A 26016-nucleotide genomic window follows, 5' to 3' on the forward strand; every position below is an offset into this window, starting at 1 on the left:
CCAAAAAAAAAAAGAGCCACCCCAACGCCTATGAAAATTAACCTTCTGCCAAGAGACACTGTGCAGGGTATTTTCACTATTGGTGTGCATACAGGCTTAGATTTGTGCTGGGTTCTTAGTGCTTAGAGCACTGACCTTCAGAGGCACCCTGGTCCCTTGGAAGCTAAAGGAGGACTCATTTTCATGCTTGCAGTTGTATTGTCAATTTCTGTGAGACAATGTTGTTGAAGTAACTCACTCACTCATTCATTCATTCATTCATTCCTTGTGTGTCCAATCACACTTAGCCAATAAAAATTCTATTCTATTCTATTCTATTCATTCATTCATTCATTTTATTTTGTCAAATACATATTAAATAATTATATAAATATAAGCATGAATTGAATACATAAAAGGAATACAACTAAAGGGAACATTAGGACAGGGACGGTAGGCACGCTGGTGCTCTTATGCACGCCTTACAGACCTCTTAGGAATGGGGTGAGGTCAATACTAGATAGTCTTTGGTTAAGGCTTTGGGGATTTTGGGAAGAGATCAGAGTCAGGTAGCACATTCCAGGCATTAACAACTCTGTTACTGAAGTCACATTTTCTGCAATCTAGATTGGAGAGGTTCACTTTTAAGTTTGAATCTATTGTGTTCTCGTGTATTGTTGTGGTTGAAGCTGAAGTAGTCATTGATAGGAAGTACATTGTAGCAGATAATTTTATGAGCTATGCTCAGGTCATACCAAAGGCGGCGTAGTTCTAAATTTTCTAAAGCTGGGAATCCTCCTTCCCCCTTTTGCACTTTTATTGTTTTTCGTTCAAATAAATATTCATGTTATTTTACTTGGCTCTATCTTTATTTTTTACATTGACCAGTAGCTGCCTCATTTCCCACCCTCGGCTTATACTTGAGTCAATAGTTTTTCCCAGTTTTTGTGGTAAAATTAGGTGCCTCGGCTTATATTCGGATCGGCTTATACTCGAGTATATACGGTAGGTGTTGAGAGAAGACTGTGAATTCTAGTCCCGCCTTAGGTATGAAAACCAGCTGGGTGAATGTCAGGGTTCCAAGTAACACCCCCAACGAAAGAAGACTCCGAGGCTAGTTCCTCAAAGGTCCATTTTTTTTTTAGAGATGTCATATTGGCACGTCTGGGAAAACCCGAATCTGAAAGCTTCCAGGTTTTCCCCACCCAAAAGAAAGTCCCAAGTCCCTTCCCCTGCATCCACATGTCCATCACATGGTCCAATCAATGCACCATCCTAACTGGAGATGCCTCCCAGTTACACCACTCAGGTGCACGGCAGAATGTCCTTGACTCCCAGAGAAAAGAATGTTATTATGGCTAGATATCTCTGCAACTCCATGTAATCCCCACTCCTTCCAGTTTCGCACAGCACTAAGTGTGGCAGCCCTGAAGGTCCAAAGAAAAAGATGGCCTCCAGGGCTGACAGCGACTTTGGGTCAATCACCAGGAGACTGTGAATTCTAGACCCGCCTTAGACATGGAAGTTGGCTGGGTGACTTTGGGCCAATCACCAGGAGATTGTGAGTTGTAGTCCCATCCCAGGGATCAAAAACTGACTTTCAGCTAGTCCCCCTCTCTCAGTCTAACCCCCTTCAAAGGATTGTTGTGGGAAAAATAGGAGGGAGGAGTATTAAGTATGTCCATTGCCTCATTTATAAATAACGAAGTCAGGATATTAATAAATAAAATAAATGGTACTTTCTGGAGTAAAATGATATGCAAACAAACATCTTTAGGATTTAGGGTTTATATCCAATCTTGTTTAATTTCTGAGATACGCATATAAATGTGTGCACTTGGGGGCATGGACACTGCATATTGATAACGTTGCAAAAATTACGGACGGCAAACAATGCATTCAAAATCTGCAGATTGGATTTAGGACTGGACTACAGACGAAAGGAGAAGTCGTCTCAAATGGAACGATTCACACGTCCTGAAAAAATAGGATAAAAAAGCGAATCTGGACGGTGAGGAAGACACCAAGGCCAAGATGGATGACAAGGCAGAAGAATTTTGGCATGTTAGGAGATCGTTTTATTATTTTTATTAACGCTCAAAAATAACGAAGAAAAACCATGAGCCCAAGTGAGATGCGAAACAAAGCATATTCACATTGAAAGCAAAGCCAGAAAGCTGGGGAGGAGAGAAGGAACCCCCCCCCAAAAAAATAAGAGCATTACAAAAATTTAAAAAGTGGGGGGGAGAGGATTAAAGACCAGCCTATTTGGATACTGGAGCAATATTCCAGAGCAAGAAACAAGACCAAGGAGACCTCCCCATTTCTAACAATTCATACAAGTAGGTCTTGCTTATAGTCAGAAAGGTGGCTTTACATAAACCCTAATGCGGTGTTTTTCAACCTTGGCAACTTTTAAGGTGGGTAGACTTCAACTCCCAGAATTCCCCGTGGCTGGCTGGGGAATTCTGGGAGTTGAAGTCCACCCACCTTCAAATTGCCATGGTTGAGGAGCACAGCCCTAATATGAGAACAGAACGGATAGAGGCAGTGCTCGTGGGGCAGAGCGCCAATCTCCCAGGGTTTAAATATTCAGTGTAAATTTCACATTTCTGAAAGCATGGTAAAGTCCTTATGATAATGTGCCCCTTTTAAAGTACCCAAACTAACAGAAGAAGCCCGGGAGGAAGGCATTGCTTGTACCTATATTAGATTTTGTAAAAAAAAAACAAAACACAGAAAAAATAATTATCTACTGCTGAAGACAGCATCAGATTATAGGAACCTATACAAGCATCACATACAGGGTGATATTTGACATCAGGGGTCAGCAATCTTTCCAGATTCCACAACTCCAAAGAGTGCTCACAAAATAATAATAATTATTTTTTTAAAAATGATCCCAAATCTTACAAAACATCAAGTAATCATCCATGGTAGTCTAAAATCTCAGAAGAATACACAAATTTCATCAGATGTTAACAGCCTTGCAAAACATCAGCTTTTGCAGACACCTAAAAAAATTTAACCACGGTTATTTTCAAGTGTACCGAAGAAGACAACATTTGTAGCTCAGGGTAGAATTGAGCTTGGTTGCTTTCTTGCAGATGTTACATTACCCTACTGGGTAACGTCATCTGTGCCGGAAGGGATAAACCCCAAACCCTTCCAGCACTGATGGTGTTACCTAGTTGGGTGATGAAAGTCCGCAAGAAAACCACCAAGGACCTTACCTCACAGATGCGCTTTATGTATGAGTGGTGGAAAGCGACCACTGACTTTGTCTCTATTAAGGGTCGTTGTGGCAGAGTGGTTAGAAAGCTATAAAGCAAACTAGCTCTGCCCACTGCCAGGAGTTCGATCCTGACTGGCTCAAGGTTGAGTCAGTCTTCCATCCTTCTGAGGTCGGTAAAACGAGGACCCAGATTGTTGGGGGGCAATACGCTGACTCTATAAACCATTTAGAGAGGGCTGTCAAGCATCGTGAAGAGGTATATAAGTCTAAGTGCTATTGCCAGTGCTATATTAACCCAGCCTGGATACTCCTAGTTGTTTTCAATTCAATTCCATTCGCATTCACATTCACATTCACCCTAACTCTTAATGATAGGAAGCCACAATCTGGACAAACCAAGGTTGGGGATGGACGCTTGGCTTAAGTTGCAAGTGAAAACAATTTAGCAAGGTATAATTTCTGTGACAGAACCACACACGCACACCCCTCCATGTCTGCGCCAACACTTTGAATAAAAATGCAAAAGAATGGTGTGTGCGAGGAATTTCTTGGAAGGAAATAAGCATGAATTGGCAGGCTAGGGAATTCTGGGAGCTGAAGTCAACAAGTCTTAAAAGTTTGGAGATGTCTGATCTAAAGGAACTTCTGCCCTACAGACGTCAAGTTTTTTTTTTCTTTTAATGATTTCACTTCGCAAGGAATCCCAGCTGCCTTCTTGAGGCAAAATTCCTCACAAATTTTTCCTCATGTGAGGAAAAATCCTTTCGCGGAGACATTTCCGGTCCCCTCTTCTACAGTACTTCAGGACACTTAAAACTCAGGGGTGGAATTCAAGTAATTTAACAACCGGTTCTCTGCCCTAATGATTTCTTTCAACAACCAGTTTTGCCAAACTGCTCAGAAAGTTAACAACCGGTTCTCCTGAAGTGGTGCGAACTGCCTGAATCCCACCCCTGCTAAAACTGGTTTACAACTGGATTCAGCCAGGTGTGGCCAATGCAAAGCTGATATCTTATAAAACCCCTTTTTTTGCAGAGCAAGGTGGCAATTATCAAAGCTTTACCTTTTAATTATTTGAGAGAGATATGGATCCTCCCCTTCAGAAGTCGTTTACTGTTTTATCTATCTACAGTCTACCCACCTGGAATAAACTTTTAGTTTGCAAAGAGAGAGAGAGAGAGTCAATTCCTGGGTCCCCAACTTACAAAGATAAAATCCAGAATTCTATGCTTCTTCCCAAACTTCATGCTCGTCAGATGTGTGGTAACGACAACTCCCATAATTCAGTCAGCAAGGAATGAGGTTAGGGAAGGCTACAGGCCAGGTTTAGGTATGAAGTACAAAGTGGTTAATGGACGGATTGTGTTACTGTAGGACAGTGTTTGTTTGTTTTTTTAATTTTGCCAACTTTTAAGATCGGTGGACTTCAAATCCCAGAATTGCCCAGCCAGCATGGCTAGCTGAGGAATTCTGGGGACTTGAAGTCCACCCATCTTAAAAGTTGTCAAAGTTGAAATACACTACTGTAGGATAAACGTGAGGAAAAATGCTGCCTAAATAGGTTTATTAATGGAACAGGTTCACTGCAAGTAGTACAAGAGGTAGCCTTGTACTAGTCCCCTGAGGTACTAGCTTTCCACTGCCAGGGAGTTAAGTGCAAAACTGTTAAATTTTCATTTTTCCCTCTCTGGCAACAGAGCCACACCTTCTCGATGTACCTAGAATGGCTTTCTTGAAAAAGATTTGTGTTCGGACATGTGTTTTCCTGCAATCTCCCTTAACGGGGTGCCTGTCTGGAAAGCTGCCTCTCATTCCAGCCATCTTGCAACTGGATGTTGCTACGTTAATTGGGATGTCCTACCAAATTACCCTCATTTCATCCAAAGGGAGAAAAAGCTCGTACTTCTATCTGGCTATCAAATAAATAATAAAAACTTAATAGTCAGCTGAGCTTGCTAGTTAAAGCAAATGTGAAAAGAGACAGGAATCGAATTAATTGCTCAAGGTCCAATGGGACCAAACCAATTTTCCTCCATTAATGTCCCCTCCTGTATTTTTTTGCTGCTGTGCCACTATTTTTTTTGACACAAGGCAAAAAAACCAGCTCTGCGCTCAGGCAGGCTGACCCCAGCCCGATTCGAAGGCCAGCCCGGTTCCAAGCGTTTCACGTGCATCCACTAGGATTTAGTGAGGTAAAGTTCTTTACAGTTCAAATCCATTGAAAAGTTGAGCACAATTCATTAAAAAAAACAACAACCCTTTGTGAAACCGAAGTCTCTTCGGATAGGCAGCAAGGGGCCCGTGTATCAAAAACAAGAGCCTTGAAGACGCGTCTCGTGGTTCCTCTGCTACAGACCCAAATCTCCAGTTGATCAGGAGCCGCATTCTAGGCCCTGGGTAGCAAAGGACAATGCTAAAACTTCAGGCATTTGCTTCCATTTTCGTATCCACCTGATTCTGGTTCTCTCTGCATTTCCAGCTCCCCTCCAAAGGGTCTGAAATGGGCCTGGTTTGGCAACGGGAACCAAAACTGCGAGGGCCAGCACATCTGTGGGGAAGGCATTCAGCTGCCCACAGACACGGCCCGTCAACAAAACCGGTCCTCTGTCAGCCGCGGCACAGTCCCTTTTTCCGGGGTCCGCTCCATCCAAAGAGGAAGCCGATTTTATGACCGGCAAAAAAAAGCAGAACACCCAAGGCCCAGCCGGCCTCACCCATTCACATCTTAGCGCCGTCGCTTTGTCCCGCTCCTTCAGCCATTTCCAGATCGGCCTCTTCCGACGCCTGCGACAGATCCGACATCAGGCTCAGGTTCACGCACTCGGGACATTTCTCCGGGGACTCCGCGGCCGAAGAGAAAATCTTCCCACAGTCGGCACAGATGAAGGAGTTCAGGTCCAAGTGACCACGCTGGTGCCGCAGGAGGGCGGCCTTGGCTTTGAAGCAGCTGCCGCACTCCGAACAGACGTAGGGCTTCTCGCCAGTGTGGGTCCGCTCGTGGGCGATGAGCTGCGAGCTCTCCCGGAAGCCTTTTCCGCAGCCCAGGCACAGGTAAGGCCGCTCGCCAGTGTGGGAGCGCTCGTGCGCCACCAGGCTGGAGCGCTGGATGAAGCCCTTCCCGCACTGGGGGCAGACGAAGGGCTTCTCTCCGGTATGGGTCCGTTCGTGTTTGCTGAGGCTGGAGCGGACGCTGAAGCTCTTGGCGCAGTAGAGGCACTGGTAGGGCTTCTCGCCGGTGTGGGTCCGCTCGTGGGCGATGAGCTCCGAGCTCCAGTTGAAGCCCTTGCCGCACTCCAGGCACTTGTGGGGCTTCTCGCCCGTGTGGGTCCGGATGTGGGCCATGAGGTGGGAGTTTTGGCTGAAGCTCTTCCCGCACTCGGAGCAGGTGTAGGGCTTCTCCCCCGTGTGGATGCTCTGGTGGCGGATGAGGTCGGCGCTCAGGCTGAAACCCTTGCCGCACTCCAGGCACTTGTAGGGCTTCTCCCCCCGGTGGCTCTTCTCGTGGAGGACCAGGGTGGCCTTTTGGCTGAAGCTCTTCCCGCACTCCAGGCAGGAGTAGGGCTTCTCGCCTGTGTGGCTTCGCTCGTGGATGATGAGGCTGGACCGCTGGTTGTAGCTCTTCTCGCACAGCAGGCACTTGTAGGGCTTCTCCCCCGTGTGGGTCCGTTCGTGGAGCTGCAGGTGGGAGCTCTGGCTGAAGCGCTTGTCGCAGTGCGAGCACTTGAAGGGCTTCTCCCCCGTGTGCGTCCGGCCGTGCGTGTTGAGGGTGGAGCGCTTGCCAAAGCTCTTCCCGCACTCATTGCACTTGTAGGGCTTCTCCGCCGTGTGGGTCTGCTCGTGCAGCTGCAGGTGGGAGCTCTGGCTGAAGTCCTTGTCGCAGTGCGAGCACTTGAAGGGCTTCTCCCCCGTGTGTGTCCGGCCGTGCGTGTTCAAGGTGGCGAGTTTGCCAAAGCTCTTCCCGCACTCGTTGCACTTGTAGGGTTTGTCCGCCGGCAGTGCCTTCTCCACCATGCTGGAGCTCAGGCCCGACCCAAACGTTTTGGAGAGCTCCTGGCCTTTCCTCTGGAGGAAACTCTGCTGGACCGCAAACTCGCTGAAGTCAAAGAAGCCCCCGCCGAACGGGATCGAAATTGGAGCTCTGGCTTCTAGCAGACAATCCACCGTCCTCGAGGGACTGTCCAGGGCTCCCAACTGGCCCCCAATGCTGGGGGAAAAGCTGACTTCGTCTCCGCCCCACATCATCCTGTTCAGCTGCAGCCGCTCCGAGCCCCCAGGCAAACAATCCCGTTCCTTATTTTGGTTCCTCCATCCGGCTGCAGAAAAACAGGAGAAGGGAGAAGTCAAAAAGGAAACGGGGAGACACCAGTTAAAGAAACGTGGCTGGCTGGGGAATTCTGGGAATTGAAGTCCTCACCTCTTAGAACTGCCCAGGTTGAGAAACAGTGAATTATGTGCGGCAGAAGAGAGCCAGTTTGGTTTTTTTTTGTTAAAGGAACAGGGCTATAAATCAGCAGATTGCGAGTTCTAGTCTTGCCTTAGCTCAGTGCTTCTCAAATAGTGGGGCGCGCCCCCCAGGGGGGGCGCGAGGCTCCGTAAAGGAGCGCGCGTTTGACCTCGTTTTTTTAATAATGATACTATTTACAGTCGCGCGGGGGGCGCGAAAAATGTTTTCTTCTTCCTAGGGGGGCATGACAAAAATAATTGAGAAGCACTGCCTTAGCTGGTGTTGTGCCTCGTCCTCCCTCCTCTCCTCAGCCGGCCCCTCCCGTCTCCTCCCGGGCCTGCTATCAGACTCCGAGTCTGATAATGAAGATGAACAGCCTATCATGCCTCCAGCCCCCGGCCCTGGCCCCATGCCCGGACAGGATGTCAGGAATGAACAAACAAACCTCACTCATACAGCATGTGTTCCTTTGGCTCAGCCATCAGAGGAAGTCAGCCCCGGATTGGAATTACTCGGGCCTACTCCTTCTGACCCCTCCCTTTCTCAAACAGCAGAAGACAATTCAAAGTGGGAGGATCCTTGCTTCCGGAGATCTGAGAGGCGATGTCAGCAGAAGGAAGGGAGGGGCAGGCCTGGATAAATGCTGAGTCATGGAGCCACACCCCACAGCCTATATAAAGGACCTGCTTTTGGCATTCCAACTTTGAGTCAAGCAAAGTCTCATCTAGTTTGCTGAAGTCACAACTTGGACTCCTGCCTGCCCTGAGAAACCTCGGAGGAATTTGGCAAAGCTGCAGAGGCTTCGTTGCCACGCCTGATACGGACTTCCTAGACCCGGTCGTCAGAGGGGGAGTGGGACACAACAGCTGGTTTGAGTGACTTTGGGTCAGTTCCTCCCTCTCAGCGTTAGGAAGGAGGAGGCTGAGGCAAAATGTCGCCAAAAATGTTGCTAAGAACACTGCAGGGACTTGGTCAAGATTCAAGATTGACTGAGAGGCAGGAAAAAGCAAAGCAAAACAGAGCAGAATAGAAAACCTGACTGGGCCCAGGGAGTGACTAAAAGCCCACTGGAAGCCAAAGCATCACCAGAGCCTCCTGGGACCAGATGATGCCCCCACAAACTCTGAAGAAAAGGAGACAGACCTTTGAGCCGCAGTATCATTTCTTGGAAAACGGTGCTGTTCTGACACAAATTGCCGTATCTCTGCTTGATCTCCTCTAGTCTCCCAGCCAGCGGCTCGTCGTCTTCTCTGAGGATCCCAACGAGAGAAAGGAGAAAAGGAATTAACACAACGGGCTCCGGAACAAAAGACACGATCACAAAGTGCAAATTTAAAACAACTGAGTTCATAAAGACTCCTTGGTGCTCTCTGAGGCTTGACGTTTCGTTACCCAACTCGGTAACAGCCTCAGTGTGAGGGAAGGTGGGGCTTGCTGCCTTTTATATGCAATAGCATGTCCTGCCATGTTGGGTTTGGGGTGCACACGAACGACCGCAATCGAGCCCCAAATTTCTGTTACTAAGCAATGGGGATTTCCCTCCCCATTTTAGGACCTTTCTTTCTTGCCACGGCTGTTAAGTGAAACACTGCAGTTGTTAAGTTGGTAACCCGGTTGGTAAGTGAATCTGGCTTCCCTGTTGACGTTGCTTGTCAGAACGGTCGGAAAAGGGGATCACGTGATCCTGGGACATTGCAACCATCTTTAAATCTATGAGTCAGTTGCCAAGAGTTCGAATTCTGAACATGCGATCACAGGGATGCGGCTGCAACAGTCACAAATGTGAAAAAAGTCACTTTTTTCAGTGCTGTTGTAACTGCAAACGGTCACTAAATGAATGGTTGCAAGTTGAGGAGTATCTTTAGTTTCTTTCTTCCTTCCTCTGCCAAGAAGGAAATAACACCCCATAGCATAGCATAGCATAGAATTCTTTATTGGCCAAGTGTGATTGGACACACAAGAATTTGTCTTGGTGCAGATGCTCTCAGTGTACATAAAAGAAGAGATACCTTCATCAAGGTGCAACATTTACAACACTTAGTGATGATCATAGGGTACAAATTTAACACTTAATGATACAGCACTTAATGATAGTCATAGGCTACAATTAAGCAATCAGGAAGCAATCAATATCAGTATATTGTGTATGATAAGACATGATGATAATAAGACATGATGATAATAATAATAATAATAATAAATTCCCTCAACACTGTCAGACTATTTACTGAATCTGCACTACTATTAATCGTTTCATAGTTCCCATCACCCATCTCTTTCCACTTACGACTGTATGACTATAACTTGTTGCTGGCAATCCTTATGATTTATATTGATATATTGACCATCAATTGTGTTGTAAATGTTGTTCCTTATGAAGGTATCTTTTCTTTTATGTACACTGAGAGCATATGCACCAAGACAAATTCCTTGTGTGTCCAATCACACTTGGCCAATAAAATTCTATTCTATTCTATAAATCATCCATCCAAAACTGGCAAGGTAAACTACTACATATAAACAGGGAGCAAACCGCACACTTCCCCGCACAATGATGTTCCCCAGTCTATTGAAGCCCCCATCAATCCTGGAAGGTCAAACCACTCGGTGGTGGGTTGCCCCCCGGTTCGGACCGGTTTGCAAGAACCGGTAGTAAAACTGGCGGGAGGCTCCGCCCACCGACCCAGGTGTCATCAGGAAGCTTCTGTGCGCATTTGCGCAGGGAAAGCGTGCGCGATCCTGTTGCAAACCGGTAGTAAAGGTAAGTAGAACCCAGCCCTGAAACTCTGGTGGCTCAGGCTGCTAAGACTGTCTGTTATTAACACAGCTGCTTGCAATTACTGCAGGTTCAAGTCCCACCAGGCCCAAGGTTGACTCAGCCTTCCATCCTTTATAAGGTAGGTAAAATGAGGACCCAGATTGTTGGGGGCAATAAGTTGACTTTGTATATAAATATACAAATAGGATGAAGACTATTGCTTGACACAGTGTAAGCCGCCCTGAGTCTTCGGAGAAGGGCGGGATATAAATGCAAATAAAAAACAAAACAAAAAACCACTGTATATAAAAGAGGGAGCAAACCCCCACACTCCTTCACACCGATGGTGTTACCTAGTCAGGTAATAAAACGCCTCCAAGCATACATCCAAACTCAAGAGAACACCAAGACTCCACAGTTGAACCCTGAGTTACAGATATTCTCCTCTATGGCAGGGAAGGAGTGACAAGAAACGTGAAAGGGCAGGGGGGAAAAGACCACATCTAAACCATTTGGGCCATGAGAACTGGACTGTTGATCCTGCAGCGGCTGATTTTAATTACTAGGGCTTTTTCTACTTGCAATAAATACATCCTACAAACCCGAACATTTAACTCATCACTGAGAGATCCCAAATATAGGTCTGAGTTCCTAAGGGGAGATTTATTTTTGAGCCTTGAGTGAAAGTGTAGAAGAGCAGGGAAAAAAAAAAAGGGGGGGGGGAATAAAACGTGTCATTAGCTTAGAATCGTTACGTTGCCATAAGCAGTCTAAGTTTTGGTTGCCATGATATAAAAAAGATGTTGAGACTCTAGAAAGAGTGCAGAGAAGAGCAGCAAAGATGATTAGGGAACTGGAGGCTAAAACATATGAAGAATGGTTGCAAGAACTGGGTATGTCTAGTTTAATAAAAAGAAGGACTAGGGGAGACATGATAGCAGTGTTCCAATATCTCAGGGGTTGCCACAAAGAAGAGGGAGTCGGGCTGTTCTCCAAAGCACCTGAGGGCAGAACAAGAAGCAATGGGTGGAAAGGAGAGAAGCAACTTAGAACTAAGGAGAAATTTCCTGACATTGAGAACAATCAATAAGTGGATCAACTTGCTGGCAGAAATTGTGAATTAGCACTGGGAATTTTTAAGATGATGTTGGATAACCATTTGTCTGAAGTGGTGTAGGGTTTCCTTCCTAAGCAGGGGGTCGGACTAGAAGACCACCACGGTCCCTTCCAATTCTGCTATTCTATTCTATTCTATTCTATTCTATTCTATTCTATTCTATTCTATTCTATTCTATTCTATTCTATTCTATTCTATTCTATTCTATTCTATTCTATTCTATTCTATTCTATTCTATTCTAAGTCCAGCCCCCCCTTAAATTCTGTTGACTTTTATCTGGTGCAGATTCAGGTTTGAACTTTAGTTGGCTCTATTTTTGTGTATAGACTTATCAATATTTCTGAACGGCAATTTAACTTATGGCCCCGATCCTTTGCACCTGACAGAAACCCTGGCAGAGATGCCGTGAACAAAGGCAATTTAAAAAACTCCAATTCTTACCTGCTCTCAATACTTCCAGACTCCTAAGGGAAAAGAGAAACATAATTATACAGACAGAAAGATCTGCTTAGGAAGTCCAGCAAAACTAATGGCCATGGAATTATTTCACTGGAACAGGATATCACAGCAGTAGCAATTTCTTTACTTTTGAGTTTTAATGTAAATTAAAGTTAATTTCTTTTATGCCTTTTTTGCTTTGAAATTTGAACGAAACCAGTAGCAATAAAATTTCATATAAGCCTGCACAAAAATATTCCTGTTCACCAATTTTTCTGTAACCTGGCTGGCAAGTGTCATTTAGTATACCTAGTGCCATATATATATATATATATATATATATATATATATATATATATATATATATGTATGTATGTATGTATGTATGTAGGTCTTTGGTTGTTCGGGTTTTCTCCTGTGTAAAATTGGAAGTGTCTTGGCGACGTTTCGACGAAGTCTCATTCGTCATCTTCAGGCTTCAGCTTCGTGCTTCTTGGAGCAATGTGTGATTGCAGCTGTTTCTTCCTTTTTAACTGCTAGTGGGAACTGCTAGTGGGAACCACGAACACGGAGCCAAACAGCAGCAGTGCAGCTCACCAGCTCAAATCCCCCTGCAACTCAGACTAATCTGAGCACAACCAAGCCCCCACCCAAACAGGACACACCCCATCCAATCAGAGCACAAAACCCCATCCAATCAGAGCACAGCCAAGCTCCCACCCAATCAGTTCAAACCCCACTAGCAGTTAAAGGAAGAAACAGCTGCAATCACATTGCTCCCAGAAGCACGAAGCTGAAGCCTGAAGATGAAGAATGAGACTTCGTCGAAACGTCGCCAAGACACTTCCAATTTTACGTGGGAGAAAACCCAAATAACCAAAGACAGACAGACAGACAGACGGACAGACAGACAGACAGACAGACAGACATATATATATATATATATATATATATTTGTGCTCATAGAACAAAAAATGAGAAAGCGAAGAGTTTGGTTCAATTCCCTCTGCCCTATGTGGAACAACATTGCTTAACACAGTGTAAGCCGCCCTGAGTCTTTGGAGAAGGGCGGGATATAAATGCAAATTATAAAAAAAACATTGAAGAAAACACCTAGTTTTGTCTGAATTCAAGGTAAAATTCCAGAAATCAGAGGGTTTTTTTTTTAAAACAAAACCTGAATCATATTGAGATCAGATGGCGTTCTGTGCACAAGATGGACAGGCAGCTCTTCAATACCATAAAGACATACCACTATCTCCTCACTGCTGTTCTCTTCCTTGCCCTCTTCCTCTTCCTCATCTTCTTTCACTTGACTCAGGTCAGTCATGTCTGAATCAGGCTGTACCTTCCATTAAATAAAACTGTATTAATAGAAACAATGAGGACTTTCTCCGTTTCCAGTCTTCCATCACCCAAATGAAAAAGCCATCGGTTTCTGCTTAAAGACATCCAGGTACCATTTTACACCCCAAAGAAATCAAGGAATTTCCGGAAAGGAAGAACTTGAGTTAGGCAAAGAAATAAAAACCTTGAACAGATTTTAACCAGAGCATCTTGGTTTCAATAACAATAGGGGCCGGATAGCTCAGGTTGGTAAAGCCTGTTATTAAGAACACAAAGCCTGCAATTACTGCAGGTTCAAGCCCGGCCCAAGGTTGACTCAGCCTTCCATCCTTTATAAGGTAGGTAAAATGAGGACCCAGATTGTTGGGGGGGCAATAAGTTGACTTTGTAAAAATATACAAATAGAATGAGACCAATTGCCTATAAATTTAAAATCTAAGCCGCCCTGAGTCTTGGAGAAGGGCGGATATAAATTCAAATTAAAAAAAACCTGAATCATATTGAGATCAGATGGCGTTCTGTGCACAAGATGGACAGGCAGCTCTTCAATACCATAAAGACATACCACTATCTCCTCACTGCTGTTCTCTTCCTTGCCCTCTTCCTCTTCCTCATCTTCTTTCACTTGACTCAGGTCAGTCATGTCTGAATCAGGCTGTACCTTCCATTAAATAAAACTGTATTAATAGAAACCATGAGGACTTCCTCCGTTTCCAGTCTTCCATCCTTTATAAGGTAGGTAAAATGATGACCCAGATTGTTGGGGAAATAAGTTGACTTTGTAAAATATAAATATTAAAACCAATTTAAAACCCCTATAAATTTAAAATCTAAGCCAGTCCGGATGAATAAATGTGTCTTGAGCTCATGACGGAAGGTTCGGAGGTCCGGAAGTTGACGAGTCCTGGGGAGTTTGTTCCAGAGGCGGGAGCCCCACAGAAGGCTCTTCCCTGGGCGTGAGCAACACTGCCTAGCTGACGGCACCCTGAGGAGTCCCTCTCTGTGAGAGCGCACGGGTCGGTGAAGTAGCCTCTTGCTCCCAACAATATGGGTCCTCATTTTACCGACCTCGGAAGGATGGAAGGCTGAGTCAACCTTGACCCCTGGTGAGATCTGAACTGTCAAATTGCAGGCAGCCAGCAGGCAGCAGAAGTAGCCTGCAGTACTGCACTCTAAGCACTGTGCCACCAAGGCTTCCAGACTTCCTTATTCTACTCTACTAGCTTTTAGTAGGAATGGAACAGGGGAGGGAGGCAGGGAGGAAGGAAGGTAGAAGGAAGAAGGAAGGAAGAAAAGGGGAAGGGGGAAGGGAGGAAGGGGGGGGAAGGAGGGTAGAAGAGAGAAGGAAGGAAGGAAATGGGAAAGGGAAAGGGAGGGAGGGGAAGAAAGGGGACAAGCAAGGGAAAGGGAAGGAAGGAAGAAAGAAAGAAAAGGGGAAGGGGCCTCTGGTGGCTCAACAGACTAATGCAGTCTGTTATTAACAGCAGCTGCTTGCAATTATTGCAGATTCAAGTCCCACCAGGCCCAAGGTTGACTCAGCCTTCCATCCTTTATAAGGTAGGTAAAATGAGGACCCAGATTGTTGGGGGCAATAAGTTGACTTTGTATATAATATACAAATGGATGAAGACTATTGCTTGACATAGTGTAAGCCGCCCTGAGTCTTCGGAGAAGGGCGGGATATAAATGAGGAAAAAAAAAGGGGGGAGGAAGAAAATCTAAGAATATCATGTTTTATGAGAAAGGGAAAATGCAAATGTGACATTTTAAGAAAACCTGATGCTAGAGTCTCTTTTCAATCATGGAAGCTCCCTGGGGAGAATCTTCTGGGCCGGTCCCTTCCTCTCAATCCCAGAGCCAGGGTGGGGCTGTAGAGAAGGGGACGGACATGGGGTGGTACAAACCCAGGTCCTGCTTCTCTCTCATATACCAAAACTCACTGACCAGTGGTCCCTCTTGCTTAGCCCAACCCGCCTCACAGGAGTATTATAGGCACTCGAGCTCCTGAATGACAGGCGGAACGTAAGTAAATTAAAAAACAGCCACTATTTTGCTCCAATTAATACAATTGCAGTTTGAAATTAATATCAAATCCGCCTGCCAACCTAGGGAGAAATTATTCTAAAATACCTCCTTGTGGTTTCCGTCGTCCTCCTTTTCCGTCACCAAGGCCTTAGCGCTTTCACCCTGTTCCATTTTAATCCCCTGCAGCGCCTTATAAGAAGACAAAATGGACGAAATAGGGGACAAGAGACTGTTAACCTCAGAAAAGCTATCTCCAATCAGAGCAGCATGGATATTTTGAGATGGCAAGATTTCAATGAACAACCGGTCTGTGATGTACCGGTTCGGTTGTAGGATTGTGGCATAGAAAACCCAGAATTGCTTTAGAGGGCCTCTGGTGGCTCAACAGACTAAGCAGTCTGTTATTAACACAGCTGCTTGCAATTACTGCAAGTTCAAGTCCCACCAGGCCCAAAGTTGACTCAGCCTTCCATCCTTTATAAGGTAGGTAAAATGATGACCCAGATTGTTGGGGGCAATAAAAGTTGATTTTGTATATAATATACAAATGGATGAAGACTATTGCTTAACACAATGTAAGCCACCCTGAGTCTTCGGAGAAGGGCGGGATATAAATTCAAATTAAAAAAAAAAGATGGTTAGATGGCCGGCGTATAATTTAATCATAGAAATAAGTGAATATTTTAGCAATTGAAGGGCCGGTTTAGCTCATGCTGGTAAAAGCCTGTTATTAAGAACACAGTAGCCTGCAATTACTGCAGGTTCGAGCCCGGCCCAAGGTTGACTCAGCCTTCCATCCTTTATAAGGTAGGTAAAATGAGGACCCAGATTGTTGGGGGGGCAATAAGTTGACTTTGTAAAAATATACAAATAGAATGAGACTATTGCCTTATACACTGTAAGCCGCCCTGAGTCTTCGGAGAAGGGCGGGGTATAAATGTAAACAAAAGAAAAAAAAATTGTGGAGGATGTGTGTGAGATTGTGGGCACGTTGGGGGAGTGTGTTAGAAGCTTCTCTCCCAAATTGCAGGCCAGGGGGAATGAAAGCTGGGGAAGAAGCATTGCAAACAGCTCCAAGAGACCCTCTGGATGAACATGCTAGAAATAAGGTTGGGATATTCCTCTAGAAACAAGGCTGGGTTCTAGATTCCCCCCAAGTGAGCACCAAGGATCCCATCCTGGAATCAGTCTATTTCTGATTTCTTCAAATTTCCTCAACTAACAACCGTATTTTTCAGACTATAAGACGCACCTAAATTTAAATGGAAAACAACAACAACAAAAAGTTTTTGGCCTCTGTGCATCCCATTTTCAGGCCTTTTTTGAAGCTTTTTTCAGCCCTTTTCTGAGGCTTTTTTCAGTCCATTTTTGATACTTTTTTTGGCCTGTTTTTTCCAAAAAAAAAAAAAAAAAAAAGCCTCAGAAACGGGCCTCAAAAATGGACTGGAAAAAGGCCTGAAAATGGGGCATGCGGAGCAGTGGATTGCTACCGGTTCGCCCCAGTTTGGGAGAACTGGTAGAAGCAGCGGTGGGAGGCTCCGCCCACCTGCCCGGACATCATCAAATATACTCTGCGCATGCGCCAAAGTGGCACACGCGTGAGCAAACCGGTAGCAAAGGTAAGTGAAACCCACCACTGGTGCGGAGGCCAAAAAACGGCCATCAGGTGGACAGGGCTTCAGCAATTTTTAATCTATACAGACATTTTCACCCTTTTTTGGGAGACAAAAAATGTGTCTTATAGTCTGAAAAATACGGTATATAGTGTTTGACATCTGACTTGGAAACTTTAAAAGGAATTAAACAGAAGAGTTGGGAGGGACCTTTGAGGTCTTCTAGTCCAACCACCTACACAAGCAGGAGATCTTGTATCATTTCAGACAAGTGGCTGTCCAGCCTCTTCTTAAAAGCCTTCAGCGATGGGGCACCCACAACTTCTCATTCCACCAGTTAATTGTTCTCACTGTCAGGAAATTTCTCCTCAATTCTACATTGGTTCTCTGCTTGATTGTTTTCCATCCTTTGCTTCTTGTCCTGCCTTCAGGCACTTTGGAAAGGAACTTTACCTCCCTCTCCTTTGTGGCAGCCCCTCACATACACTGCTATCATGTCACCCCTAGTCCTTCTTTTCATTAAATTAGACATGTCCCTCTGCATTTGTAGCAAGTTCATTAAGGTGGTGTCTCTTGGAACAATTCAAAATGCTGGTTCCCAGATTTCTTGCAAGGTGCTGTTTATGAAATTATATCACTCCTGCAAGGTAGATCAGACTAAGAAACCAGTGCTGGGGAATTCTGGGAGTTGAAGTCTACCCATCTTAAAGTTGTCAACTTTGAAATTATTGAGTCTGTCATCTGCACCTCTGTAACTGTCCGGTTTGGTTCTGCAACCCAACAAAACAGACACAGACTTCAGAGCATAATTAGAACTGCAGAAAAAACAAAGGCTACCAACCTGCCTTCCATTGAGGACCTGTATTGTCAAAAAGAGGGCTGTGAAAATACTTACAGACCCCTCGCATCCTGGACATAAACTGTTTCAACTCCTACCCTCAAAACGACATTATAGAGCACTGCACACCAGAACAACGAGACACGAGAACAGTTTTTTCCCGAAGGCCATCACTCTGCTAAACAAATAATTCCCTCAACACTATCAAACTATTCACATTAGGCTGCATTACTATTAATCTTCTCATTGTTCACATCGTGTATGACTGTAACTTTGTTGCTTGTATCCTTACGATTTATATTGATATTGTTTGCTAGTATGATTTGATTGCTTATTTGTACCCTATGACTATCATTAAGTGTCGTACCTTATGATTCTTGATGAATGTATCTTGTCTTTTTATGTACACTGAGAGCATATGCACCAAAGACAAATTCCTTGCGCGTCCAATCACACTTGGCCAATGAAGAATTCTATTCTATTCCTTAAAAAAACACTGAGTTATAATAACAGAAATTTTCAAGCCTTAACGTGCTTCTCCCTCCCTCCATCTTCTTGAGAACAAGGGAAGGCTATGCCGTTTCTTCTGCCCTGGACACATGAGCTGTGGACTGACTCATCCTCTCTCTCATGAGTGTTTCTAATTTCTTCCATCCCTTTCTCAACCTCTCGACAATCTCTCCTACACCTGGTCCAGCCAACTATGTCATGTACGCTCACACAGAGAGGGACTTCTCAGGGTGCCGTCCGCCAAACAATGTCGGCTGGCGGCCCCCAGGGGAAGATCCTTCTCTGTGGGGGCTCCTACTCTCTGGAATAAACTTCCCCCCGGTTTACGCCAAATATCTGACCTTCGGACCTTTCGCCGCGAACTGAAAACATATTTGTTTGTTCGCGCGGGGCTTTCTTAAATTGTTTAGATTTTAAATTTAATTGCTATTTAAGTTTTAAATTGGTTTTTTTTAGATTTTATATATTTTAATTTATCGGCCTAACTGTATAATAAGTTTTTAAATTTATTTTTAATTGTACATTGTTTATTTTTATCTTGGCTGTACACCGCCCTGAGTCCTTCAGGAGAAGGGCAGTCTAGAAATGTAATAAAATAAACAATAAATAAATAAATAAATCAACAGCCCAGCTGACAGATTCAGAAAATTCATAACCAAGGAAGCAAAGACGACCATTCTCACCATCTGTTACTCCTCAATGGCTGGTAGTTAAAAGCATTTTGTTTCCTGACTTCTACAAAAGTATCAGACATTGTGACTAGTAGCCACTGAGAACCATGATTTCTTTCCAATCCCTATTAAAATCATCTGGTGCTCATCTCCAAATCAGACAGAAGTGAATACCATTAATTCCATTAATTAATTTAGGGAATTTTCATTCAATTGACCAGACTAGCAAAATTCTCAGTGTTGTTACCTTTAGTCAGTAAAGGACAGAGCATTTTGCTAGAACAGCGGAGAGAAAGTCAGTATACAGTAATGGCCAAAATTGTGGACACCTTTTGGGAAAAGTGTATTTTTGAGGTTTGATGGCTAATAACACCACTTTTGTTTTAGGCGTTTCAAGATAATCATATTCCACTGCTGGAATGGCCTGGGAATAGCCCAGACCTTCACCCAATGGAAAATCTATGGAGCCGATTAAAGAAACTTGTTAGTTAGAAACAACCCAGCAATAAAACCCAGTTAAGTGAAGCAATCTCTCAATCTTGGTTTCACATTAGCTGCAGAACTCAAAGACTTGGTTCACTCCGTGGGAAGACATTGTAAGGCCGTAATTCATGCTACACGTTACCCAACTTTTAACTGACATGGTGATCATTTTTGTAGATCTCGTTTTTTCTATGGTGATACTTTTTGTGTATCTCGTTTTTTCTGTGTTTCACTTTTCTTCTTTACACTGTAACTACTATTCTAATAGCAAATCCTTCATAAAAGTTATCGCATTACATTCTTGATTAAATTATCTTTCCATTGATATATAATTTTATGGCACTACTCCAATTAGCTAGTAGTAGCTAGTTTTAGAAAATACACTTTTTCCCAAAAGGTTTCCACAATTTTGGCCACTACTGTAGAGCAGGGGTGTCAAATTCGATTTCATTGAGGGCCGCATTAGGGTTGTGTTTGACCTGTGGGGGGTATGGCCAGGGGGAGCGTTGCCAGCTTGACATCACTCGTGTCGGGGGCACCTGTGGTGGCTGGGAGGGGCTCCTTCCTTTTCATCTTTTTCCATCCATCTTCCCTTTCCTTTGTTCTCCTCTTTCCTTCTTTTTCCCCTCCTTGCTCTCTTCCCATCCTTTTCTTTGTCTTTCCTCTTTCCCTTTCTCCTTTCCCGTCCCTTCAAATGCAAAAGGGCAAACATTTCTCCTTTTGTTTTGTTTTCCTTTTAGTTTGTTTTGCTAGCCCTCTGCCAGCGGAAATGGAGCCTGGGAGCCCATGTGCAACCCTCAGGCCCCGTTTTCGGCCGCTAAGACCTCCTGCAGCCCTCTGCCAGCGAAAGCGGGGCCCCTGAGCTCCACTGTTTCTGGCAGAGGGCTGCAGCAGGTCTCCGTGGCCAAAAACAGAGCCCAGGGGCCACTCGCAGTCTTCCTGGGCTCTGTTTTTGCTGGTAGAAGCACCATAGGCCAGTCCTTCACTGTTTTCAGGGCGCCCTCCTGGGCCAGATCTAAGCACCCCACTGGCTAGGTCTGGCCTGCAGGCTTTTGAGTTTAACACCCCTGCTGTAGAGTACGGGACCGCCTGCTGTTACCACACGCCTCCCACCGACCCGTACGCTCCCACAGAGAGGGACTTCTCAGGGTGCCATCCGCCAAACAATGTCGGCTGGCGGCCCCCAGGGGAAGGGCCTTCTCTGTGGGGGCTCCCACACTCTGGAACGAGCTTCCCCCGGGTTTATGCCAAATACCTGACCTTCGGACATTTCGTCGCAAACTCAAGACTCATCTTTTTATCCGCGCGGGGCTGGCTTAAATTGGGATTTTAATGTTATATTTATTAATTTTAAACGGGGTTTTAGTATGGTAAATTTTAATCACTGGGCTAATTTAAATAAGTTTTTTAAATCGTATTTTAAACTTGTATATTGTATTGTCGGTTTTATTATGCCTGTACACCGCCCTGAGTCCTTCGGGAGAAGGCGGTATAAAATCAAATAAAATAAAATAAAATAAAATAAAATAAAATAAATGAAAAAAAAAATTTTCCTGCAAGGGGAGGGGAGCTTCAACATCACACATCTTTACTTAGTTTTGTATCATGCTTTGCCAGCTTCATACATGGAGCTGTTCCATCACTCTGGCATGTGCCAAGGAATTTGAAAAATGCAGCTGGAGCCTCCAGAAGCAGGTTTAGGATAACTCAGCACGGCCAATTCGCTGGAGACAACTTGCTGCGGGACAAGAGTTATATTAATATCAAAGAAATGGTGGAACAGAATCATTAAAGTTTGGGACAAAATGAAACGGGAGCGACAAAAATTCAAATAATTTTAAAATTATTTTACACACTTTAAACACTGAATTGTTAAAAATTGTCCCAGGGTGATTTGGCCACAGCGTGTTGGCCACACCAAATCGTCCCATTCTGTCCAGAGGCCCCTAAGAGAACTCTACTGAGTGTTATCTCTGGAAATTCTGCACTCATCACTTCTTAAAGTGGCTCACACAAAAGTGCAGGATTTGTTTGTGTGTGTGTGTGTGTGTGTGTGTGTGTGTGCGCGCAGAAAGGAAATGGAAATGTGATTCCTACCTGTAAATCATCCATGGTTGATGTGGAGTCCTCATTTTTGTTATCTTTTATTATCTTTTTCTCGCTGTCTTTCACCTCCTGACTATCACGTCCCTCCTTCTGTCTTTCTTTCTTAAGGTTTACGAGACTGTCCTAAAGAAAGGAAAAATAAATCCCAGGAGCAAGAAATATTCTGGTTTTTGTAAGCTTTGCGTTGTAGGTTTTGCATTTAGCTCCAAGCAGTGGTCCTTTTATTTTTTCTTCTTCTAACACTTCTATCGGAGGCTGCAGTTAGTCCAGAATGCGGCTGCGCGAGTAGTAACGGGAGCCGCTCGTGGCTCCCACGTAACATCACTGCTCCGTAGTCTGCACTGGCTTCCTGTGGTCTTTCGGGTGCGCTTCAAGATTCTGGTTACCACCTTTAAAGCGCCCATGGCTTAGGACCCGGTACTTACGAGACCGCCTGCTGTTACCTTATGCCTCCCATCGACCAGACGCTCTCACAGAGAAGGTCTCCTCAGGGTGCCGCCCGCCAAACAGTGTCGGCTGGCGGCCCCAGGAGTAGGGCCTTCTCTGTGGGAGCATCGACGCCTGGAATGATCTTCCCTGGCCTACGCCATGCCTGATCTTTGGACCTTCCGTCGTGAGCTAAAAACACACTTATTTATTCAAGCAGGACTGGCATAATAGTTTTGATTTTAAATTGGGGTTTTATTAATATTTTGAAATTTTAAATTAATTTTAATATGTTTTAAATTTAGGCCAATTTTATAATAAGTTTTTTAATCGTATTTTAAACTTGTATATTGTATTGTCGGTTTTATTATGCCTGTACACCGCCCTGAGTCCTTCGGGAGAAGGCGGTATAAAATCTAATAAATAATAATATTTATTTATTTATTATTTATTTATTTTAATTTTATACCGCCTTCTCCCGAAGGACTCAGGGCGGTTCACAGCCTGATAAAAATACAAAATAATACAATATAAATACGATTAAAATATAATTAAAAACTTATTAAATTGGCCATGATTAAAATTTAGAATAAAACCCATTAAAACCCATAAGTTTAAAAACTAACCCAGTCCAGCGCAGATGAATAGGTGAGTTTTAAGCTCATGAAAAGGTCTGGAGGTCCGGAAGTTGACGGAGTCCTGGGGAGTTCGCCCAGAGGGCGGGAGCCCCACAGAGAAGGCCCTTCCTGGGCGCCGCCAGACGACACTGTCGCTACCGACGGCACCCTGAGGAGTCCCTCTCTGTGAGAGCGCACGGGTCGGTGAGAGGTATTCGGTAGCAGCAGGCGGTCCCAGATAGCCCGGCCCTATGCCATGGAGCGCAAAGACGTTCACCAACACCTTGAAGCGCACCCGAAGGCCACAGGTAGCCAGTGCAGCCTGCGCAGGATAGGTGTCACGGGGAGCCACGAGGGCTCCTCTATCACCCGCGCAGCTGCATTCTGACTAACTGAAGCCTCCGGATGCCCCTCAAGGGGAGCCCCATGTAGAGAGCATTGCAGTAATCCAGACGAGACGTCACAAGGGCGTGAGTGACTGTGCATAAGGCATCCCGGTCTAGAAAGGGGCGCAGCTGGCGCACCAGGCGAACCTGGTGGAAAGCTCTCCTGGAGACGGCCGTCAGGTGGTCTTCAAAAGACAGCCGGTCATCCAGGAGAACGCCCAAGTTGCGCACCCTCTCCATCGGGGCCAATGACTCGCTCCCAACAGTCAGCCGTGGACTCAGCTGACTGTACCGGGATGCCGGCATCCACAACCACTCCGTCTTGGAGGGATTGAGCTTGAGCCTGTTTCTCCCCATCCAGACCCGTACGGCTTCCAGACACCGGGACAGCACTTCGATAGCTTCATTGGGGTGGCCCGTGTGAAAAGTACAGCTGGGTGTCATCAGCGCAGCTGCATTCTGACTAACTGAAGCCTCCGGATGCCCCTCAAGGGAGCCCCATGTAGAGAGCATTGCAGTAATCCAGACGAGACGAAGGGCGTGAGTGACTGTGCATAAGGCATCCCGGTCTAGAAAGGGGCGCAGCTGGCGCACCAGGCGAACCTGGTGGAAAGCTCTCCTGGGGACGGCCGTCAGGGGGTCTTCAAAAGACAGCCGTTCCTCCCGGGGAACGCCCAAGTTGCGCACCCTCTCCATCGGGGCCAATGACTCCCTCCCAACAGTCAGCCGTGGACTCAGCTGACTGTACCGGGATGCCGGCATCCACAGCCACTCCGTCTTGGAGGGATTGAGCTTGAGCCTGTTTCTCCCCATCCAGACCCGTACGGCTTCCAGACACCGGGACAGCACTTCGATAGCTTCATTGGGGTGGCCCGTGTGAAAAGTACAGCTGGGTGTCATCAGCGACAGCTGGTACCTCACACCGAAGCCACTGATGATCTCACCCAGCGGCTTCATGTAGATGTTGAACAGAAGGGCGAGAGATCGACCCCGCGGCACCCCACAAGTGAGGCGCCGCGGGCCGACCTCTGCCCCCGCCAACACGCTCGTCCGTCGGAGAGATAGGAGGAGAACCACCGATAAACGGTGCCTCTCACTCCCAATCCCTCCAGCCGGGCGCAGCAGGATACCATGGTCGATGGTATCGAAAGCCGCTGAGAGGTCTAATAGGACCAGGGCAGAGGAACAACCCTATCCCTGGCCCTCCAGAGATCATCCACCAACGCGACCAAAGCCGCCTCAGTGCTGTAACCGGCCGGAAGCCGGACTGAACGGGTCTAGATAGACAGTTTCCTCCAGGTGCAGGGGAAACTGATATGCCACCATATTTCTACAACCTTCGCCAAGCGAAGGTTGGAGACCGGACGATAATTACCTAAAACAGCCGGGTCCAGGGAAGGCTTCTTGAGGAGGGCCTCACCACCGCCTCTTTCAAGGCGGCCGGAAAGACTCCTCCACCAAAGAAGCGCCAGAATCCCCTGAGCCAGCCTCGTGTCACCTCCTGACTATCACGTCCCTCCTTCTGTCTTTCTTTCTTAAGGTTTACGAGACTGTCCTAAAGAAAGGAAAAATAAATCCCAGGAGCAAGAAATATTCTGGTTTTTGTAAGCTTTGCGTTGTAGGTTTTGCATTTAGCTCCAAGCAGTGGTCCTTTTATTTTTTCTTCTTCTAACACTTCTATCGGAGGCTGCAGTTAGTCCAGAATGCGGCTGCGCAAGTAGTAACGGGAGCCGCTCGTGGCTCCCACGTAACATCACTGCTCCGTAGTCTGCACTGGCTTCCTGTGGTCTTTCGGGTGCGCTTCAAGATTCTGGTTACCACCTTTAAAGCGCTCCATGGCTTAGGACCCGGGTACTTACGAGACCGCCTGCTGTTACCTTATGCCTCCCATCGACCAGACGCTCTCACAGAGAAGGTCTCCTCAGGGTGCCATCCGCCAAACAGTGTCGGCTGGCGGCCCCAGGAGTAGGGCCTTCTCTGTGGGGCTCCACACTCTGGAACGAGCTTCCCCCGGGTTTATGCCAAATACCTGACCTTCGGACATTTCGTCGCGAACTCAAGACTCATCTTTTTATCCGCGCGGGGCTGGCTTAAATTGGGATTTTAATGTTATATTTATTAATTTTAAACGGGGTTTTAGTATGGTAAATTTTAATCACTGGGCTAATTTAAATAAGTTTTTTAAATCGTATTTTAAACTTGTATATTGTATTGTCGGTTTTATTATGCCTGTACACCGCCCTGAGTCCTTCGGGAGAAGGGCGGTATAAAAATCAAATAAAATAAATAAATAAAATAAATAAATAAATGAAAAAAAAATTTTTCCTGCAAGGGGAGGGGAGCTTCAACATCACACATCTTTACTTAGTTTTGTATCATGCTTTGCCAGCTTCATACATGGAGCTGTTCCATCACTCTGGCATGTGCCAAGGAATTTGAAAAATGCAGCTGGAGCCTCCAGAAGCAGGTTTAGGATAACTCAGCACGGCCAATTCGCTGGAGACAACTTGCTGCGGGACAAGAGTTATATTAATATCAAAGAAATGGTGGAACAGAATCATTAAAGTTTGGGACAAAATGAAACGGGAGCGACAAAAATTCAAATAATTTTAAAATTATTTTACACACTTTAAACACTGAATTGTTAAAAATTGTCCCAGGGTGATTTGGCCACAGCGTGTTGGCCACACCAAATCGTCCCATTCTGTCCAGAGGCCCCTAAGAGAACTCTACTGAGTGTTATCTCTGGAAATTCTGCACTCATCACTTCTTAAAGTGGCTCACACAAAAGTGCAGGATTTGTTTGTGTGTGTGTGTGTGTGTGTGTAAGAGAAAGGAAATGGAAATGTGATTCCTACCTGTAAATCATCCATGGTTGATGTGGAGTCCTCATTTTTGTTATCTTTTATTATCTTTTTCTCGCTGTCTTTCACCTCCTGACTATCACGTCCCTCCTTCTGTCTTTCTTTCTTAAGGTTTACGAGACTGTCCTAAAGAAAGGAAAAATAAATCCCAGGAGCAA

General features: G+C 45.4%; 2 protein-coding genes across 2 annotated transcripts in view; both read right to left on the bottom strand.

Moving 5' to 3' along the window:
• Positions 1-1963: 1963 nt before the first annotated feature.
• LOC131192739 (zinc finger protein ZFP2-like) lies at positions 1964-13565 on the bottom strand. The gene is made up of 4 exons (XM_058172216.1): positions 13225-13565; positions 11976-11998; positions 8802-8908; positions 1964-7527 (listed from the first exon to the last, which is right to left on the bottom strand). Exons 1-4 carry the CDS (start codon positions 13300-13302, stop codon positions 5933-5935), a joined length of 1803 nt encoding a protein of 600 aa, XP_058028199.1. The 5' UTR covers positions 13303-13565; the 3' UTR covers positions 1964-5932.
• An 11455-nt stretch (positions 13566-25020) lies between these two features.
• The window catches only part of LOC131192733 (zinc finger and SCAN domain-containing protein 31-like), a 38332-nt gene continuing 37336 nt past the window's right edge, over positions 25021-26016 (bottom strand). Inside the window, exons 6-7 of the mRNA XM_058172188.1 lie at positions 25853-25984; positions 25021-25504 (exon numbers count right to left, since the gene is read on the bottom strand). Of these exons, the coding sequence (XP_058028171.1) occupies positions 25406-25504; positions 25853-25984 (231 nt within the window). The 3' untranslated portion in view covers positions 25021-25405. The remainder of the gene's footprint in view (positions 25505-25852; positions 25985-26016) is intronic.

Source organism: Ahaetulla prasina, chromosome 2, assembly GCF_028640845.1.
Source record: "Ahaetulla prasina isolate Xishuangbanna chromosome 2, ASM2864084v1, whole genome shotgun sequence".
In the NCBI taxonomy this organism is placed as follows: Eukaryota; Metazoa; Chordata; class Lepidosauria; order Squamata; family Colubridae; genus Ahaetulla; species Ahaetulla prasina.

Excerpts from the sequence above, each read along its gene's own strand:
- LOC131192739 (XM_058172216.1), bottom strand. The coding sequence starts at position 13,302 with ATGACTGACCTGAGTCAAGTGAAAGAAGATGAGGAAGAGGAAGAGGGC. Across the intron at positions 11,999-13,224 it reads ACAGCAGTGAGGAGATAGTG|GAGTCTGGAAGTATTGAGAG; the intron begins GTATGTCTTTAT and ends CTTTTCCCTTAG. Across the intron at positions 8,909-11,975 it reads TCTGGAAGTATTGAGAGCAG|AGAAGACGACGAGCCGCTGG; the intron begins GTAAGAATTGGA and ends TGGGATCCTCAG.